The 21983-nt window shown below is 37.9% G+C and overlaps 1 protein-coding gene across 2 annotated transcripts in view; it reads left to right on the top strand.

The window, feature by feature from the left end:
- YWHAE (tyrosine 3-monooxygenase/tryptophan 5-monooxygenase activation protein epsilon) overlaps positions 1–8718 on the top strand; it is a 35426-nt gene extending 26708 nt beyond the window's left edge. Inside the window, exons 3-7 of one of the 2 annotated variants that reach the window (XM_043903327.1) lie at positions 225–331; positions 979–1185; positions 3217–3353; positions 6109–6155; positions 7763–8718. In XM_043903327.1, the coding sequence (XP_043759262.1) occupies positions 225–331; positions 979–1185; positions 3217–3353; positions 6109–6116 (459 nt within the window). In that variant the 3' untranslated portion in view covers positions 6117–6155; positions 7763–8718. The remainder of the gene's footprint in view (positions 1–224; positions 332–978; positions 1186–3216; positions 3354–6108; positions 6156–7762) is intronic. The other variant, XM_043903326.1, reaches the window with a different exon arrangement.
- The last annotated feature ends 13265 nt before the right edge of the window (positions 8719–21983 follow it).

The raw sequence follows: 21983 nt of genomic DNA, 5'->3' as shown, positions 1-21983 counted from the left end.
TGTGAGTTGTTCCCCCTACCCCCATCACATAACTGATGGCATGTAGGAAGAAGTACTTTACATAAACCGAAGACAGGTTTTCTCTGCTTTTGTATCAAGAGTGGAAAAGGAGGTTTGGAGAGGGATATATATGTTCTCTTTAACATGGTTCTCTTCTCCAAACCAGAGATAGAATGTGATAATTTGTGTAATTTCTTAAATAATTTTTGACTCTTTTTTTTCAGGTTGAGACTGAGCTAAAGTTAATCTGTTGTGACATTCTGGATGTACTGGACAAACACCTCATTCCAGCAGCTAACACTGGCGAGTCCAAGGTTTTCTATTATAAAATGTAGGTTCTATACTAGAAGGGAAGATATAAATCAGATTAAATGTTGGCTATCTTAGAATCATCAATTTTTCATATAGATTTTTCAACATTTTATTTAATGTTGGAAGGATGGTTAAAAGAGGAGTGATTCTCAAGACTTGGTTTTTGAATACTCATTTGCAGATTCACTACTAAGAATAATCACTGTTACTGCATTTAAGATGACAGACGATTGCTGTAAAAAATGTACTAGATTTTGTGTTACCTGTATATATATTCATTTGTTTGTGTAAGGGATACCCACTAGCTACAAGCAATGCATTACACAGTTCAGTCTTAACATTTTATATAGTTGTTTTTTTATTTCATTAACAAACTGTTGTGCTGTTCTTTGGAACCACTTTCTGTGTTTAATTCCAGTCTATTGAGTGATAAAATTTGTTGATTTTTGAACATTTTCAGTTAATTTCCCTAGGATTTTGCTTATATTTGGCAATGTGAAAGCTGAGTCATTCCTGAGTTTTTGAATTATTGAAGTATATACATCTGTTGTTTCATGTTTTTATCACAACTTTATTTTATGTAGTAGAGAAAAATTTTTAACAACTTATTTTAAAAAGCATTATTCTAATTCTGTTTTTGTTGTGCTTTGTTTTGTTTTGCTTTAGGAAAGGGGACTACCACAGGTATCTGGCTGAATTTGCCACAGGGAATGACAGGAAGGAGGCTGCGGAGAACAGCCTAGTGGCTTATAAAGCTGCTAGTGATATTGCAATGACAGAACTTCCACCAACACATCCCATCCGCTTAGGTCTTGCTCTCAATTTTTCTGTATTCTACTATGAAATTCTTAATTCCCCCGACCGTGCCTGCAGGTAAGTCTCTAAAGAGAAAAAAAACTCTTGACTGTGAAAGTGAAAAAGGTTACCAAAAAAAAAATGGCTACTTGTTTTTCTGTCTTGTTTCCTGGGGCTGCCTTCCTTGGCCTGGCCCTGTAATGAAGAATTTTGGCTTTTAACACAACTGTTTTGGATGATACAAAGACAGACCTATTTCAGTTCACTAGGATAGTAGTTAGGATAATTATGCGATGAGGAAAAATTTGATTGTTGATTGAAAAGAATCTTGTTACAGAGTAGGAGTAAGGAATGAGGGATTTTCATAATAGAATTGTCTTCATTTTTGTATATTAGCTTTCAGTTTTTGTACCGTGTTCAATATAGTTATGCTCTTAGTATGCATACTGTTTTGTATTTTCTGTCATAAAGTTTGCCATCTTATTGATGTATTTAAAAGTGTTACCCCATTTATACTTTAGGTTATTCCCAATTTTGATACATAAATTTAAGGAATATATGTACGTGGGTTTTTATTTCTTAAGTATACACGACATGAAGTTTATCATTCTGTGTTTAAATGTGCAGTTCAGTGACATTAAGTGGGTGTGCATGTGTGCTGAATCGTGTCCGACTCTGCGACCCCATGGACAGTAGCTCCTCTGTTGATGGAATTTTCCGGGCAAGAATATTGGAATGGGTTGTCATATCCTACTCCAGGGGATCTTCGAAACCCAGGGGTTGAACCCAGGTCTCCTGCACTGCAGGCAGATTGTTTACCGCTAAGCCACCAGGGAAGCCCACCAGGCTCCTTTGTCCACGGGATTCTCCAGGCAAGAGTACTGCAGTGGGTAGACATTAAGTACACCCATGATACTGTCTGTTGCATCTATTTCTAAAACTTATTCATCACCTGAAATAAACTTACCACTAAACAAGAACACTATATACACCTCTGCCTGATTTTCTGATACTCTTGTCTATGAATTTGCCTATTTTAGATACATCATACAATAGGAGTAAGTGTTACAAAGTAACCTCAGTGTTCTTGGGTATGTAGGAATCAGATATTCCCTGAAAGAAGAGATTTTCCAGCTGTCAGGTGGATTCTTTTGAATGAAAAATCAATATTAATTCATCTAAAAGCTTTCTAAATGGCTAGTTGAGTGTGTCCAAGCAGGTAATATCTCTTAACTGCAGAAGCTGTGGCTGTTCAGGGATAGTATTGGTTGACTCTTCGTTGCTGTTCTCTAGTCCAGCTGTTGCACACAGCTTCAGCTTCAGTCCTTCCCGAGCTTTTGCTTTAATGTGAAGTGTGCCATTTGTGCTCTCTTTCTACCCATTAAGATAAGTTCAAATATGACTTCCTAATTTGCTCACCCTCTTGGGTCCCTGAAGTACTTTCTCTAGGTTGGCACTTCATCTTTATTTTATAGTAGCTGTTTATGTCACTCCCTCTATTTTTATGTGTTTTTAAAAAGTTCATTGTGGACTCATATTATGTCTCTTTGCTCTTTTTCCTACCTGTTCCCAGCATCACTTGGTGTACATAGTACACAGTACTCAAAAAGTAAAGGTGAATTTTGTTTCTTAACTGTAGTAAATGGCTTATATGATCACATTTTTGTGGGTTTTTTCTTTCTTGCTCTGTTAACATTAAATTTTATTGAATTGTGAGATACTGTCCCAGAAATTTTTCTTTCGCATTAAAACTTTATTAAATAAAATTAAACTGACTAGAATTTGGAAATACCTTTCATATGCATATATTTTGATGGTGGCTTGGATGGGATTAGGTCTGACTGTCAAAAACATAGTAATAAGTGGAACTCTAACAAAAGTTTCACTAGTTCCACAGTTGCTGGATTGCAAAACTAAGAAAGGAGTTTCGGTAGTTACACCTGTTTCAGTGCCTAAACCCAAGCATTCAGCGTCTAATAGTGTCTAGTAGTGATAACTAAAGAAAAGACTGAAATTTAACTTACATCATTTCTAAAATCTGTTTCTGGGCTTGTTTAGTTTATTTTGGACTTGTTTATTTTTATAATACATTTATATGAATTCTTGTAGGTTGGCAAAAGCAGCTTTTGATGATGCAATTGCAGAACTGGACACGCTGAGTGAAGAAAGCTATAAGGACTCTACACTTATCATGCAGTTGTTACGTGATAATCTGACACTATGGACTTCAGACATGCAGGGTGATGGTAAGAAGACTGAAGTTAAATTGTGTCTCTTTCAGTTGTTGGATCTATTTACTCTTAGAAAATTGGGATTTCTTTACATTAAGCTATAACTTAGACTCACAGCCTATCCTCCAAACTATCAAATTTTAATTACTGCCTTTACAGGAAATGGTATCAAAGTACAGTATCTTACATTTTGGTCTGTAAGATAATAACATAAAAGGCCTGTTTGGAAAAGGAGATCTTTTGTTAATAATCAAAGATTTAAGGATTTACCTGTCATAACATTGGCTAAACTTAGTTGTCTGTTCTATCGGTTTTGAAAGATGGAGGGGAGAGGAAGCAGTTCATATTACCATTCCTCAGATTGAATCTTAGGGGTCTAAGGTTAATTATATTTTATTGTTGTTGTCACTGTTTTGGCTGAGTGGCAATCCTCAGGTTAAAACTTAGATGGTTATAAGTAGATATTTACGGTATCTTTTCTGTGTGGAAATCTTTTATCTAAAAAAAAGGACTTATTTCCCTCTATATTCTATACAACAGATGAAACACCCTGTTCATAGAGGTCCTTATTTTAGAGATCTGGTATAGTCTCTGTTTTTTGATGTTGCCGTTGTAAATAGTAGTAGAGTATTTTAGAAAATGTAATCTTGTTGTTGGGAGTAGGGTGGGTTCTTAATGATTATTCCAGATGTAAAGGACCAAATTTGTCACGTTTCTTGATTTTAAAGAATATTTTATTCTACTCATTTCTAAAGAATTGTTTTTAACCATGATAGATCATTGAAAGGGTGGGGGGACTGGACCGGGAGATGGACGCAAACTAGTGTGACATGATAATTATGAGTGTGTGTAACTGGCTCTGGTGATGCAGGGAGTGGAAACAACATTTGTCATTTTTAGGTACAAATCCTTTAAAAGTGTATTACCCAAACTGAAGCATGTTTTGTATTCCTTGAGGCTAGATGTAGTTTCTCTTGGTCAGACCAGCATATATTGTATTTGGAAACATAACTTTTTAAAGATGTATCTGAAAATGGATGTCAGGGAATGTAGGTTGGCAGTGGAAGGACAGAGTCAGATTTTAGAATTATCTTGTCTTATGGTAAGTGAGAGTTAGGGGACTCTGCTCCTAAAATGCAGTAGCTCTCTGAACTATTTAGAACTTGACTAGGTTTGGCTTGAGATTTGTGGTGCATGTGACTTACTTGCACACTTCACCAATAAAGCCAGATGGAGTCACAGATTACTTTTTGTCAGCACAACACTGCAGGCAACCACTACCAGTCTGTGGGACTCAAAACCAACTAAACCATCTCTGAACTAATTACTGGGGTTCCTTCCAGCTTTAAATTCTATTGTATTCTAACAATAACTACTAAGAAGAATGGCCAGATAGCTGTGGACTCTTCACAGTCACCCCCAGCTCAGAGAAGACTAATATCTCTCTGCCTGTTTGAGGGGATAAAAGGAAAGCATGTGGAGAGTTTGGTAAGCGGTATTGACCTAAACTTTGATCTCTCGGGATATTTTTTTGAGGGTGAAAAATAACAACAAAAAAGGTGATTTTGCAAAGCGATTTTTTTTATACACATTTGGTACAGATGTCACCTTTTATAAAGTTGCTAGATTCAAAAAAAAAAAAAAAAGTCTGATTTTCTGTTACTACTTATAACCAAGAATTGACTAAGGTAGATTGTAATTCCATTTATACAGAATCAAAGGTTTTCTTGGTTATCAAGCATGTTTTATTAAATGGATTATTTAAAAATAAAATATCTTTAAACTTACTATGTTTTCATAGTTGAGAATGTCCTTTGTACAAAATGTTTCATTACATTTTAATCTTAAACACTTAAACTAGTGAAATTCAGTTGCATCAATTCCTTATCACTTTGTAGGTCGACCAGTTAATTAAATTTCGTTGAGAGATTAATTTTCCTCTTAAGAGCTGTGTTACAAAATATTTGAAATTATGAAACATGGTTTAACTTGAAAAATTCAAGTGGTTTGTTGAAATCTTAGCAAAATAAACAAGCTGTCTGAAATTACAAATTGTTGATACTAGAAAATTATTTGCCAGTTTTGCTAAAAGGTGTAAGGTGTTACATGTTAAGTTGGTTTTGTGGTTTAGAATCAATGCTGAATGTGGAAGAGTTTGGGGTATGAAGTTAGTCAGGATGTTACTTGCACTTAGTTTAAGGATTATTTTCTCCTTTTTTACTTTAAATGTGAAAAGTGGTGTAAAAAACCATTTGAATTGAGGGTTTCTAAAGAAAGAGATCTATGAAATTTATGTTGTTCACAAACCTTTACTTATATATGCTTGTATTCTTCTGCCTGCAGAATGTTAATGTCTGTCTGGGTGTGTTCAAACATAATTCTTTAAAGGGAGCACCACTTTTTCTCATCAAACAATTTCAGTCCTTTTTCTTTTATCCTATGATCAGAGGACTGTTTAATACATAAGTTCATCGAGAGGAAATGTGTTCTCTGCTTGTTCCCTTCTCCCTTCCCAATCCAGAAACTGGGCAAAGAAATACATATCTGAGGAAATGTTTTCCCCTCTTCTGTATACCTTTTAAGAGGATATTTTATCCTCTTAAAAAGGAACAGATTATTTCTTAGAGTGAAGTTCATACAAAGTAATAAATATTCCACAATCTGATTCCTCTAAGTCATTGGTGTTTTCCTTTGTCCTGCTCTTGGTTTATTTTTCTTGTAATGTTGCTTTCATATGATTGTTCTCCCTCCCTTTCTCCTTACAATATAGATTCCTAAAGGAAAATCCAACTCTTCCTTTCCTAAAAACTCTACTTTGTAAGTCATTATCATGGCACAGTGAATTCTGCTTTTAGTTTTGGTTCTTCACTAATCATGCCTGCATATCATCATCTTGTTGCTTAAAAATCTGCCTGTTATACATCCCAGGATGCAAAACCTTTTAAGACATTTATGATCTGCTACCCCTGTCTACTTCTGGTTGGGTGTGACTTCTCTGACAATGTTTTTACACCAGAGTTATTTGGAACTTTTGGCAAATCTACTGGTTGCTTATAAGTAAATTAAGAGTGTGCTCTATTGATGTATGTTAACCGTATTTTGGCTGTGTATTGCTGTTGAAAATGAGCGTGAATGTTCTTATCATTTCTTAAGTTTGAATACATTATTGTTCATTGGGAGAACAATTGGGTGGTCCATCCTTTCTTCCCTCAGTAAATGGTTGTTTTTGTCTTTTCTTTGCATGTCTTTCTAAAATGTGAGTCAAAAAATCTTCATGTGCCTTAAACACTTTTTTAAAACAATAAATGGCAAACATTTTTATCACAAAAGAAATGTTGAAATGACTAAAACTATCTTTACCCTTACTGCCATGACAGCATTTATCCTATCAAGGTCTTTCAGACAAGACCATTTAAAGGTGCTCCTCAGTTTCGCTTTCTGTCTGTAGGGAGCTGGTCTTCGTGTCACTTGTCCATTCTGAATAATTTAACAAGCAGTAGGAATGGATGGATTGTCTGAAGTATCATGATTGTTGGATTAGTTCATTGATTTTTCATTTATTTTGATCAAACTAGTAACTACTTAGGAATTAGTGGTTTATTAAAGCACAAAAGAATGTAACTTTTATCTGTTTATTTTCTGGCCAAAGCCTGCATGCTTCCTTATTATGGCTGTCTTATGCTTATTAATAGGTAGATGACTGGTGAATAGGCTGGCTTTCGATTGCATGTCATAGTGCAGTTGAAATTCCTCAGGCTAATTGATAATCATGTTCAAAGGGAAGAGAAAAGTGGCATGAGAGAACTGGTCCAAATGCCCTTCTTTAATAACCTCAGTGGTCTGGTTTACTTTGAGCATGCTGTTCCACTCTGGAGTGAGAGATTTGGTTTATGGTTTGGTGCGATTATCCAAGATACAAAGTGTGTAAAATATTCGTTTACAAAAGCAGAATCCTCCAATTCCTTTGAATCATTTTACTGCTCAGTTCTCATATTGAAATTTTTCTAATGAACCTTCAGATCAATTAGATTTTGCAAAAATTTATAAAATACTCTTGGTTCTTGAAGAGGTGAGGTTATTGAGAAAGAGTATTTTGACTCAAGAGAAACATGAAAGCTTGAAAATCATTTTAATAATATGGTTACCTTGGCTGTCCACTTAAGAGCTTTTTTAGCATAAAAACATTGACTTTTACTATGCATCAATTTTTTTTTCCCATCCTGTTGATCATTCAGGACCTTAATCCAGCAGCACCTCTTGGTTTAGGCATCTAAGGTGTCAAGGATGGTAGAAGTCCTTTGCCTGTCTGTGTTTAAACCAGTTGTATCAAATATAAGGAGTATTATGCTTGGAATGATACCTTTGTCTGTCCCACAGCAACCTAGTTTAGTAGGTTATAAATTAATTGTCATTCTTCTTTGCAGGTGAAGAGCAGAATAAAGAAGCGCTGCAGGATGTGGAAGATGAAAATCAGTGAGACATAAAAGCCAACAAGAGAAACCATCTCTGACCACCCTAGACCTTCCCATCCCACCCCTCTTGGAAATTCCCCCATTGTCACTGAGAACCACCAAATCTGACTTTTACATTTGGTCTCAGAATTTAGGTTCCTGCCCTGTTGGTTTTTTTTTTTTTTTTTTTTTAAACAGTTTTCAAAAGTTCTTAAAGGCAAGAGTGAATTTCTGTGGATTTTACTGGTCCCAGCTTTTAGGTTCTTTAAGAACACTAACAGGACTGCATAGAGGCTTTTTCAGCATTACTGTATTGTCTCCTGCCAGATGTGGCAAGATCACCATTAGAAATGGAAATTACATTCGAAAGCCATTAGAATTTTACGTGATGCAAGCATCTAAGAGAAAGGTTAATCACACTATAGAGGTGTATGTGGTATCATTTTCCCTTTTTCTAATTGTTTAAATTGAATTTTATACCAATGTTTAAAATTAATTGGATGTTAGCTTGAGGTGGTAAAAGGTTTTTTGGGGAGTTTGTTGTAATGGTTTTGCTGTAAAAAAGTGTTTCAAACTCTGCTGAAATGTTGCTGAAAAGCATGGTGCTGGTAACAGTTCAACAATCCGTGGCTGCTCATTCTTGCCTACTTTTACTCTCCCTCTGAAGCAGGTTAGCATTGAAGGTGGTATGGAAAAGCCTGCATGCGTGTTCAATTCTTTGTTTCTTCTCCTCCCCTCTCCCCTGGGCCCGCCCCTCCCCTCCTTCGCTCGCTCAACCTCTTTTGTTCAGTATGTGTAACTTGAAGCTAATTTGTACTACTGGATATCTGACTGGAGCCACAGATACAGAATCTGTATTGTTCTTACTGAAACACAGCATGGATTAACATTAAACTTAAATAAAACAAACCTAAATTAAAAATGCCAAACATACTGTGCCTCTATCCTTTTTCCTTCTATAATAAAATCTCTAGTCTAAACACATTGATTATATTTTTTTGCCTGAATGTGAAGAAGATCTCATTTCTTTTTTTTTCTCTCATAAATCACTTGTTTCCCAAAAATGATGTATGTTTCTGGGGGGAGAATTACATTTATGTAACCTGGTTCTGAGGAACAGGAAGTATAAATAGTGCAAGTATCCCCTCTAAATCAGGTAACAGTGTGATGTTTATTTTAATTATTAAAGTGCCAGTGTTTATTTATAATACAAAATGTACTTAAGGATCATCTAACATGCAATTTTTGGAGTTGTACAACTGAAGGCTGAGTTTACTCTCTGCCTGCCTGAATGAGTGGCAGGAATAGAGAAGAATTAAATAGATTCTCAGTGTACACGTACACATGGTGAAATAGTAGTACAGTGGTCCTCTTTATTAGAAACACTTGATGTAAGTAATATCTTTGAGGGAATTTATACAACAGTGTGTACAGATATTTAGTTAATATAGATCATTTTATGTCAGGCATTGAGGTCTATCTCGTTTGAATGACTGCCTCACATTGATATACTCCTGATTGGTGGGGGGGTTTGACTACTCTTGAACATTGAGCTTATTTCCAGCTTTGCAGTTGTAAATGCTGCTGCAGTAAAATGTCTTTGTTAATGGTCTGCTTAAATAGTTGCCTGTGTATCTGTGATACATTTCTAGATTCCCTGTGTTAGAAAACAACTTTGCAATACTATTGGGTTGGCCAAAACATTCATTCGGTTAGTGACTACATTGATCAATAAAGTTCATGGTGAAAATATGTCTTTTATTTTTACCAAATGAGCTTTTTGGTCAACCCAGTATTTTCCCTCGAAGAGTTATTCCACGTTACAGCCACATCAGCAACATGTGAGAGTACCAGCTTCACTGTGCTCGACTCGCTGCTACGTGAGATGTGCCAGAAGTGTATCTTGGACTTCAGTTCTTTGTCGTTAAGACTTGGGAAATTAATAGGTAAGTGATGTACTAGTAGTTCCTATTAAAATAAGTATGTTGAATGAACAATCATTTTTGTGAATTGCTTTTCTATCAGATAGTTGGAGATGATCACACAAAATTATACTCTCTGGAGCTACCTCCAAGAGCTAATCAGATGATTTGTTCTTTTTCCAGCAGTATTTTTGCTAACTGTATGCTGCGTTTCAGTCCAACATTAGAGGAATTAGTGAAACCCTTACTGCAAGTTTTTAAAGAAGCTGCTAATTAGGGTTTTGCAGGCTGCTCCCACACTAATGTGTGGATGCCTGGACTTGGAAGAGTTCACATACATAGGTAATCTTTTTACAAAATAGTCTCGTTTGTGGAGGTGATTCTCTGTTCAGTTGGGTTGTCAACATGAATTTGCTTAGTATAAGAGTTCCTTGGTTGCCTATGTAGACTTCGTTACATGTATTCAGCAAATTCAGGATGCTTTGAGCATTTTCAGTGATGTGACAGTCTAGGTATGGAGAAAATAGAGCTTGCCGTCCAAAGAAAACAATGAAAGACATCAGAAGGAGAGTTTTGTTTGGTTATAGGTCTTCAGAACGATCCTATCAGAAGGCAGTCAAGTGTGAAGACTGCAGAAGTGTGACTGGTTTTCCACTTTCTGTCTGGTCTGGGAAGGTGCAGTGTTTTTTTTTTTTACAGCTCTTGGTTTAGTCATCTGTGAGGGTCAGTTGATTTAAATAGGAACTTGACGATTACAAACTTGAAAGTGATTTTTAATTTTGGTTTTTTGGTTTAAAAATGAAGTTTTAAACCCAGAGGTTTTCTGAAATGTTAGTAGTAACAATAGATGGGTTTATACCCATGCTTGGGTATTGAGATGGGTGGCCAGAAAAGAAAATCTATAGTTTTGCTGCATTCTATGAAGACTAGAATGAACTTTAAGTTAGATTGTTGTAAGGGTATCTTGGTGGGATAGTATAACCACTGCCACTCTTGCTCCAAATGAATGCTGTTTGTGAGTTTTAAAAAACAAAAGTCCCCAATTAGCTGCTATGGTATTGATCCTAGGACAGTTAGAGGGGTGAGCATGCTAAAATTTTTGCAATAAAGGTGAATCTTTGAAATTTTTAACATGTTCACTGGGTTCCCTGGTAAAATTCTGGGAAACTTCACTAAAGTAGTTGTTTTTCTTTGAATTTAAAGTTTTCTTTTTCCCCATTGGAGTGGTTTTTGGGTTTTGTTTTGAGGTATAGTTGATTTATAATATGAATTTCAGGTGTGCAACATAGTCAGTTTTTAAAGATTATAGTGTTTATAGTGTTGATATAGGTTGTACCTCTAAATTCCCTACCCCTATCTTGCCCCTTCCCCCCGTCACCCCCGCCACTAGTGGAAAGGAATTGTGAGCTTTTAGAGGAAGTGGTGATACTGGATCCAACCCAGATCAGCAAAATTAAACCCTGCCTTGTAGCTCTCATTTCTTTGAGATCCTAAACTTGTGATTGATAAGTGACAACTAACAGCTAAGACTGGCTATCAGCTGTGTTCAAGGCACTGTCATTTAGGTAGTGCCTAGCGCCTAAGTACTCAGTCATTAGGTGAGTTTCCACCTGCATTTTGCCAATAAGAAAACGGATAGGGAGAAGATGAGAAGCTTCTCCAGAGCTACAAAGTTGGTAGTCAAACAGGATTCAGAGTTGGGTTTGTATGACTGAAGAGCACATGCTCAAAACCATTAAGCATTCTTTTTCTTTTAGGCTATTAATGTTTTATTGAAATACACTTTAACATTTCTGAGATCAGTATATGGTTTGCAACTGATACATGCCTTTTTGAAAAGCTGTAGTAGAAATTAAGCTGTAGTATAAATCATTAGATTTGAGGAAATAGAATATAAATGGTAAGTATGTTTAGGGCTCTTTGGTAGCTACCATCTAGAAAGAGTCAAGATTAATGATGATTAATTTTTTTCTAGTAGCTTAATTTAGAAATTTAAAAATTAGGTTTTTTGTTTTTTAAGTGGAGCCATTCTTCCAATTTAAAATAGGTTAGCTTGGACAGGTAGAGCCAAAATCCAAATAGATAATAAGTAGTGATTGTGGATTGTCAAGTTGCTGCAGTGCTGTGACTGAGTTTTCCAGATAACCTGCTTTTTTTTTTTTAAGAAAAAGTTCTTGGGTTTCAGGCATTTGTTTCTCACACAGTAGATGTTAAGGATGTGTACTTGTATAACCATACATTATGAGTCATGTCCAGGAGTGTTGTTCTGTCTGAAGCTATCATTGACCACTTTTTCAGTTGTGCTGAAAGTCTCAGCACTTGTGCTTCCATCCTGTATGGTTTGTAAGTCTTGCACTAAGACACTCTTCCATTTAGAATTTTGGTGCTATAGAGTTGGGGTAGGCCTTATTTTAGCACTTAAGGCTTCTTTTCCATTAATTAGTGGTATATTTGTAGCCATAACAGACCACAGTAATTGCTGAATTCCCTCAGAATTTGCTTTTAGCAGAATTCTAGTAATCTTTTAAAAACATTTTTTTCACTTGACATCATTCATTGATCATTATTAAGGAAATGTAAGCCAAAACAAGAGAGGCCAGTTTCACCTTGGCTAAGATTATAGTTTGCAAAGATCAGATTTGTAGAATACTTCATTGTGAGGATACGTCTTAGAATTTTAATTTTTACAAAGGGAACACCATTTAATCACAACAGGACCAACATCCTAAAGGACTGCTTCATGCCCCGTTCCTTAATTTACCCCCTTACCTCCACAAATGGAACCAGTATCTGGATCATTGCTGTTGATCAGTTTTTCCTGGTTTTGAAACTTACATGTAAATGGTAGACATATATAAATGAAACGGCTTGTTTTTTCCTCCTCAGTAGTAGAATAGCAACAACAACCTGCTGGTATGTTGATGAGGATTTTATTGAATCTGTAAATAAATTTGGGAAAATTCACACAGTTATGTTCTTTAGTCCATGAACACAATCTATTCCATTTATTTGGATCTTTAATTTTTTTTCCTGTGTTGTGTGGGTTGTATTTTGTTTTAGTTGTGCCACACGGCTTGCAGGGTCTTGATTCCTCAGTCAGAAATTGAACCCGAGCCCTGGCAGTGAAAGCTCCAAGTTCTAACCACTGGACCACCAGGGAATTTCCATGTTGTGGTTTTCTGTGTAGAGGTCTGGTACCTTTTATTGGTCTTATTTCTAGGTATTGATTTCTTTTCATGTTATTTTAAGTAGTATTTAATCTTTTTGGCTTTTCAGATGTTGCTACTTATCTATTGACCTTGTATTTTATTACCTTGCTAAACTAACATTAATTCTAACAGATTTATGTAGATCCTGAGACTGGACAAAAAGTATTAAATGAATGCACCCTTTGCTTGTGTGTGTATACTTATTTACAAATATATGCAAAATATGTTCACTTTGGTATTATAATAGCAAATTAGAAATAACCTAAACACCCATCAATGTGGCTTGAATTGTGTGGCCTTACTGTGTGTACTATGTTGCTGTTTAAAAAAAAAAGGAAGTTAAAACATTTATGCTAAAAAAAAAATTTATGCTAATATAGGAACTTGTTTGCATACAATGTTAATGAGAATAGAATAGAATCTTAATAAATAATATCCCAAATAAAAATAGGAAAATATTCTGTATGTGTATTTGACTGTCTTTAGGAAACTTTTGAAAGATAGAGCTTTTTCCCATAAAAAAGCAGCTCTGTTTGACTTAAGTAATGTATATAAACTATACAGTTTGAGAAGTTTGGGGATATTATGCACATGTAAAACCATAATCAAGACAGTCAATATAGCCTTCAACCTCCAAAGGTTGAAAGTTTCCTTTTTGTGCTTTGTAATTTCCTGCCAGTCTTTTTACAAGCCCAACAAACTATCCATTGAACTGTAGAGCTGGCTTACTCTCTTTAATTTTTCTATTCTAATAGGTGTTCTTGATTTCTATTTTCCTCGTGACTAATGTTGAGCATCTTTTTATATGCTTATTTGTCATCTGTATATTTTTTTCTTTTTTTTTTGTATATTTTCTTCAATGAGGTGTCTGTTCCAATATTGAATCTTCTGATCCGTGAATAAGGCTCTCTAAGCCTTTTAAAATTCCAGCGGTGTTTTGTACTGTTTAGTGTACAAGTTTGTTTTGTATGCTTTTTAAAATCCAATTTTTGACAGCTCATTGCTAGTATATAGAAATAAGATTGATATCTGTGAATTGATTTTGTATCCTGCAGCCTTGCTAAACTCATTTAGTTAGTAGTATTTTGTTGTTTCCGTGTATCTCATCAGATTTTCATCATAGACAATGATATTGTCTGTTAATAGAAAGTTTTAACTTTTTCTGCTTTTATTTATCTTTTCTGATTGCACTGGCTGGAACTTCCAGCACAATGTTGAATAGAAATGGTAAGAGCAGACATTTATATTGTTTCTGATCTTATGGAGAAAAGCATTCTTACGCCATTAAATATGACTTTAGCTGCAAGCTTTTCTTAGATGCTCTTTATCAGTTTGAGGAGTTAATTTCTTTTCCTCATTTGCCAAGAGTTTTTGTCAGAAATGTTTTTATTTGTCAGGTACCTTTTCTTCTATTTAAATGATCATGTGGGTTTTCTTTTAGTGTATTAATATGATGAATTTTAATGACTATAATGAATAATAATGATTGCTTTTTAAATATCAAATCAATCCTGCATTCCTGGGATAAAACCCCTGTTGTTGTGTCCTTTAAAAATACTTTGGGATTTGAATTGCTAAAATTTTAAGTTTTCTTTTTTGCATTTATGTTCATGAGCCTGAAAGGTTTGGAATGATGAAATGTTAATAGTGCCAAAAGTTTCTCTTCTGTGGTGCTAAGGACAAGAGAACAGTTGGCATTCTTAATAGATGTTCAAGAAGGAAAGGAAGAACACTTAACATGGTAATGTGAAGGTAAATGTAAAAGATTTATTTTTCTCAATTAAAAAAAAAATCTTACAAGTGCCTGAAGCAAAAAATTTTAAGTGCATTGTGGGATTAATAATATATGTAGGTATATCATACATACGGTAACTATAGCATATGAGGAATTCAAGGGGTGGTAATTGATACATTTGACTGTAAATGTCTTGTATTTTACTGGAAGTGATGTTATATTCTGAGAAGACCTTGAGAAATTGAGAATATATATGGTAATACTTGGACTTCCCTGGTAGCTCAGCTGATAAAGAATCTTCCTGCAATGCAGGAAACCCCTGGTTTGATTCCTGGGTTGGGAAGATCCCCTGGAGAAGAGATAGGCTATCCACTCCAGTATTCTTGGGCTTCCCTGGTGGCTCAGATGGTGAAGAATCCCACCTGCAATGTGGGAGACCTGGTTTATATCCCTGGATTGAGAAGATACACTGGAGGGGGGCATGGCAACCCACTCCAGTATTCTTGCCTGGAGAATTCCCATGGACCAGAGGAGGCTGGTGGGCTACAGTCCATGGGGTCTCAAATAGTTGGACATGACTGAGCGACTAAGCATAGCACAGCATAGCATGGTAATACTTAGGGCAAGTATCATATAAAAACAATGTAAAGAGGTATAGCGAAAAGTCTGGAGATAACAAATGAAATTTAAAAATTATTCAATTCAAAGGAGAGGAGAGGACAAGAGCAGTTGCACTTCTAAATCTTCTCAAGGAGAGGTTGGAAGCTCAGTAAGAACTAATTTTGATATTTGGGAACTTCTGTTTTTTTTGTTTTTTATTCATTTTGTGTGTGTGTGTTTTTTTATTTTTTTCATTTATTTTTATTAGTTGGAGGCTAAATACGCCACAACATTGCAGTGGGTTCTGTATTTTTTTGTTTTTTAAATGGCTAGGAAATTCTCAGGGAACTAAAATCCTGCAATACAGCATAGCCAAAAGGAAAAAAAACAGTATCTGAAATAAAAATTCACTGAGTGGGCTTCTCAGGGAACTAAAATCCTGCAATACAGCATAGCCAAAAGAAAAAAAAAAAACTATCTGAAATAAAAATTCACTGAGTGGGCTTAATAGAGTAAGAAGGAAAAGAACAGGAGGATCAGTGAACCTGACGTTCTACCCCTTAATTGTCTTTGAGCATTGTCTTCTGTTCCTCAGTTTTCCTGTCTGTAAAATGGGGATTAAGACATAATTATGGGGATTAGATGAGTATAACATGCAGGGCAGTCTGCATATCTTACTGAGATCTCTATGTGTGTTATTGCTGCTGATACTGTAACTCTGGTACCTTCTCTCTGGTCACCGTTACTTTTTTAGAGTCCTTATGGACCCCCCTCTGCATTTTTTTGGCCGTGCCACACGGTTTGTGGGTTGTTACTTCCTGACCAGGGATTGAACAGGTGCCCCCCTGCAGTGGAAGTGCGCAGTCTTAACTGCTGCATCTCCAAGGAAGTCCCAAGGACAGCCTTCACACTCAAATAGCACAGGAACGAATTGCCTGCCTCCAAATAGTTCTCTTTCCCTCTCAGGACTTATGGGGGCAGATGTGTGGGGCTTCTGCCTTTATCGTGGTGAAATATTTAGGGAGAGAGCAGAGTCCACCGTAACCTCCGCTGGTGCTAGAGGGGGACTGTTGCAGAGTGTCCTTATGAGCAAGCAGTGCCCTGACTCGGTTTCAGTGTCCATGGAGGGTGGGCCTACTTCCAGGAGACCACGTCTACCCACGTCCTGCCCTTCACCTGTCCCTGCCCTTCAGAATCCAGGAGCCTTTCACAGCCTCTGAGCCTTTTGTCAGTCTTGCCAGTTAGTGCCCCACCTTCCCATATCCAGACTTGTTCTGTAGCATTTTCCTGGCCAGAAGATGACCTGTTTCAATTTTCCCATAAAGAGCCTAGCACAGTGGCCTGTTCATGCCCCAGTGGATCTTGGTGATCAGGTTGTTTACTGCAAGCCTGGCTGCACAACCTGTGAGTCTGCTTCCCTTTGTCCATCGTTGTCGGCCATGGACATGTGGACGTGTCCCTCCTGGTGTGACTGATTTCTAGATTCCCCTTCAGCCTCTTCCTGGAGCACTCTTCCCGGCCACTGGATAATATGGAAACCCACATTTTCTGCCCATCCTGGGCTGCCACCTCCCCTGGGCCTCTGAGTGTGCAGTGGAGCTGGCCTTCCTGACCCCTGCCTGCCGCCTTGGCCCTTTGCGGGCCTATTTGTGCAACCTTTCCCCTCCTTAACTTCCCTTAGTCCTCCTGCTTTCTCTTTTCTCCTTTCACTCTTAATTGAAATCTAGTCGATTTACAGTATTGTGTTTCAGATTACAGCATAGTAGCTTGGTGTTTTTGCAGATTATATTCCATTATGTTATCATACGATAATGCATTTCATTCCCTGTGCTATACAGTATATATAAGATACTGCTTATCTATTTTATATATAGCAGTTTGTATCTGTTAATCCCATTCCTAATTTGTCCCTCTCCCTTCTCTCCCACAGGTTTTCTCTGTTTTTGTTTTGCATATACATTGATTTGTATAATTTTTTAGATTCCACATACACAGATGTCTATGTATTACTCTTGTATCCGGCAACCTTGCTGAATTCATTTATTCTAATAACTTTTTTTTTTTTAATTTATTTTTTTTATTAGTTGGAGGCTAATTACTTCACAACATTTCAGTGGGTTTTGTCATACATTGATATGAATCAGCCATAGATTTACACGTATTCCCCTCTAATAACTTTTTTATGTGGAGACTGTAGGGTTCTTTTTATAAAGAGTATCCTGTCATCTGCAAATAGTGACAGTTTTGCTTCTTCCAACTTGGATACCTTTTACTTTTTTTCCCTTGTCTGATCGCTGAGGGTAGGACTTGCAATACTGTGTTAAATAGAAATGGTGAGAGTGGGCATCCTTGTCTATTTCCTGAATTGAGATGAAATGCTTTAAGTTTTGTGTCATTGTGTCATTTAAGACTTGTGTTGCCTTACTGATGATTTTTTTTGCCTGCATGGTCTGTCCACTGATTCCAGTAGTGTGTTCAAGTTTGCTATTATTATTGTCACTTTCTGTCTTTATGTCTGTTAGTATTTGCTTTATATATTTAAGTGTTCCTGTATTGGGTGCATATATGTTAAATGAGTATAATCTCCTCCTCTTGTATCCATCCCTTTTTTGTTATATAATGTTGTGTTTTGTTACAGCCTTTGTTTTCAGTGATTTGGTCTGATACGAGTATTGCTACCCCAGCCTTTTTGTGTTTCTATTTGTGTGAAATAACTTCTCCCATCCCCCCACTTTCAGTCTGTGCCTTTAGCCCTGAAGTGAGTCTGTTGTGGACAGTATATTCAAAGATCTCACATTTTATTCATTTGGTCACCACACATTTTTTGATTGCAGCATTTAATCCTTTGACTTTTTTCTGTTTTTTGGGTGTGTGGTGCAGCTTGTGGGATCTTAGTTCCCCAACCAAGGATTGAACCTGGGCCACGGCAGTCAAAGCACTGAGTTCTAATCACTGGACCACCAGGGAATTCCCAGTACACTGACATATAAAGTAATTTTTGATAGGTATGTCCTTACTGCCATTTTATTACTTGTCTTCCAGTTGTCTTTGCAGTTCTTCTCTTGTCTCTTTATTCTTCTTTTCTCCTGTTGTGGTTTCATGATTTTATTTTGTAGTATGCTGTGTTCTTTTATTTTTGATTTTGTGTATCTATTGTAGGTTTTTGATTTGTGGTTACCATGGAGTTAATATATGTTAACCTGTAATTATATTTAATTGTTTTAAGCTGATAATCATTTAAGTTCAAACATATTCTAAAAGATCTACGTTTTTTTACTCTATTTTGTGTTTTGATATCATTTTACCTCTTCATGCTTATCCTTTTACTGTTTATTGTAGTTGCTTTTACAGTTTTTAAAACAATTTAAGTACTGGCTAATTTAAGTGATAGTTAATCCTTACTATATGTTTGCTTTTCCTATTGGGATTTTCCCTTTCCTATAGACTCTTCTTTTCCATTTAGAGAAAACAACAACAAATTTTTCTAGGGTAGGCTTAGTATTACTGAATTAGTTTTTGTCAGAGAAATTCTTTCCTTCAATTCTAAATGAAGATCTTGCTGGGTAGAGTACCCTAGGTTGCAGGATTTTCCCTTTTAAGACTTGGACTATATTATGCCACTTGCCTTTGGCCTGTGAAGTTTCTGCCTTAGAAATGATCTGATGGCCTCGTGGGATTCCTTTGCTTGTGACTTCTCTCTTGCTACCTTTGTGCCTTGGTGTGGGCTGGTCTGCAGTCATCTTGTCTGGGACTCTCTGCTGCCTGTACCTGGGTATCTGTTTCCTTTAGGTTTAGGAAGTTTTCAGCCGTAATTTCTTCAAGTACAGTTTTGATCCCTTTCTCTTTTCCTGGAACCCCTATAATGTGCATATTGGCACAGTTTATATTATCCCATAGATCTTGTATGTTGTTTTCTCTCTCTCTTTTTTCTTTCTTTCCCTCCCCCCCACTTTTCTTTCTTCTGTTCTGGTTGGGTAATTTTTATTATTCTGTGTTCCAGATCACTTATGCATTCTTCTGTGTCATAAATTGCATAAGTATCAGTGTCTGCTATTCATTGCTTCTAGAGTGTTTTTTATGTCAGTGATCGCATTAACAATTTTTGATTGAGTCTTTATTATAATTTCTAGTCCCTTGTTAAACTAATCTGCTTGGATCTACTTTCTTAATTCAGTTAGCATTTTTATTACTGACCTTTTGTATTCATTGTCTATAGACTGGTTATCTCTGTTCCATTATTTCTTCAAGGATTTTCTCTTCGTATATATGGAATTTAGAAAGATGGTAACAATGACCCTATATGCGAGACAGAGAAAGAGACACAGATGTAAAGAACAGACTGTTGGACTCTGGGAGAAGGCGAGGGTGGGATGATTTGAGAGAATAGCATTGAAACATGTATATTATATGTGAAATAGATCACCAGTCCAGGTTCGATGCATGAGACAGGGTGCTCAGGGCTGGTGCCTTGGGATGACCCTGAGGAATGGGATGGGGAGGGAGGTGGGAGGGAGGTTCAGGATGGGGAACACATAAACACCTATGGCTGATTCATGTGAATGTACGGCAAAACCCACCACAATATTGTAATTAGCCTCCAATTAAAATTTAAAAAAAAAAAAAGGATTTTCTCTTGCTCTTTCGATTGAGAGTAGTTCCTCTGCCTTTTCGTTTTACTTAACTTTCTCTATCTCTATGTATTTAGGTGGAACAGTTACCTGTTGTGGTCTTGAAGGGGTGTTTTTATGTGGGAGCATCCCTGTGTGGACAGTGTGTGCTCTCTTTGGTGTGAGGGTTGAACTTGATGTGAATGCCAACCCCTGTCTTTCCTCAGGATGTGCTGAGAACTCTCACCTTGATAGCAGGTATGGCTGGTGTTGGAGGAGCCAGAGACTGTGCAGGGTGTGAGGAGAGACTTCCTGTCTGCTCTCAGGCTGCTGGCGTGAAAGCCCTGAGCGTTGGGCTGGAGCTGGCTCTGTTCCCTTCGAGTGTGTCTTTTTCCTTCTCCCCGCCCTGCAGCCTCTCCCCCAAAGAATGGGAGTGCTGAAGTAAGTAGGGTCGGTGTGCTTGCAGAGTCGATGGCTGCGTGTGTAAGCATCTGCAGTCCTGCTCAGAACCAGATCAGCGATGTCTTTACCCTGGCTGTGGTCTCAGCTCTAGCATAAGGCTGTGGCGCGGAGTGGGTGGGGCCGGCTTGGCAATCATGGTGTTTTGGCTGCAAGGACTGACGTGGCTGCACTGTCGTCAGAAGCCTGGGCTGCTTCCACAGTGCTGTTTTGAGTAAGCACCTACAGTGGCCCAGGTCCCCTGGCCACCTCTGTGTCCTTCCCAGGATCTGGCTGCCCTAGATTCAGCGCCAGGCTGTGGTGTGGAGTGAGTGGGGCCAGTGTGCTCACTCAGCTCGAGTCAGGGGCTGTGGCGAGGTGGCAGTTATTTGGGCAGACCTCTTCCTGCCCTGTCTGCTGGTGAGCCAGCACTGCCCACACGTCACCAGTGGGGTCTAGGCTTCTCCAGCCTACTGTCTGTCCCCGTCATTCTCCATGCAGCCGTGGGGTCTGCCCCCCTCATTCTCCGTGCAGCCACAGGCTCTTGCGTCCTCTGCAAAGGACCCGAGGACTGGGACTCCCAGTCAGTGATTCAACCTGCCCAACCCCAAGGTGAGTGTCCACCTGTGCCGGCTCACTTTTCTTCTTACTCCCTCCAAGGGCACAGGTCCTGACCCAGTGCTTCCTTCCCAGCCTTCCTGATTACGTGGGACTTTCTTCTTGCAGCCTTGGTTGCACAGGAGTCCTGCCAGTTTCCTGTTAGTTTCCGGTGAGGTTTATTCCACATGTAGGTGTACTTTTGATGTGGGGGGAGGTGAGCTCCATATCCTCTGATTCTGCCACCTTGACCCTTCTCCCATTCTTCCTGTCTCCTTTGCTTCTCTCGTTCTCTCCCTTTCTCAGAGAACACTGGTACCTGATGTCCTTTGTCATCTGTACCCCAGAATTCTGTGGAGCTAACAGGAATCTTATGCATACTCACCTGGGCTTGGACCCAACATCATCACAATCACCTGCTCCAGACACATGGATTTGGCTCCTTTTGAACAATGTCCATGATGGCAGCTTTCATCCATTCATTCAACAAATACTTTAATTAGAGGCCTGCTCTGTGCTCAGTCCTGGTCTGGGGTTACTGGGGTGAGTGAGACAGATGGGGGCCTCTACTCTCATGAAGGTTAGTAAGGGGAGAAAGGCATGGGGAAATACACAAGGCAACTTCTGTGGTAAGTGCCATGAAGAAAAGAAAGCAGGGTGATGCAGGGAAAAATGACTGAGGTTGTCAAGGCAGACCTCACAAAGGGTGATGCTTGAGGCTTAGATGATCAGACTGCATCAAGGCACCAGGCAGGTTTCTTTGTCGAAAATAATAGGATCTGATTCTGGTTAATGTAAGCAGAAAAGGAATGCACTGGGAAGGTATCAGGTACTTCAGAGAACGGACGTGAGGTCTGGAAAATTAGGCCGGTACAAAGGTGGTTGCTAAGAGAGGCACTGACCAAAATCATGCTTCACATGGCTCTTGTTAGGACCCAGCCACCACTGCTCTGGATACTGATCTTGAACTCTGGATCTGATGGGATGCCACCACCAGAGGGACCTCCAAACTGGACCTGATCATCGCAGACCACAGGTTGCTCATAGGTGAGCTGGCTTTAGCTCTCATCTCATGAGAATGCAAGC

This window comes from Cervus elaphus, chromosome 5, assembly GCF_910594005.1.
Source record: "Cervus elaphus chromosome 5, mCerEla1.1, whole genome shotgun sequence".
Lineage (NCBI taxonomy): Eukaryota > Metazoa > Chordata > Mammalia > Artiodactyla > Cervidae > Cervus > Cervus elaphus.
Note: the sequence above shows the minus strand (reverse complement) of the source record. Positions and strands in the feature narration are given on the sequence as shown.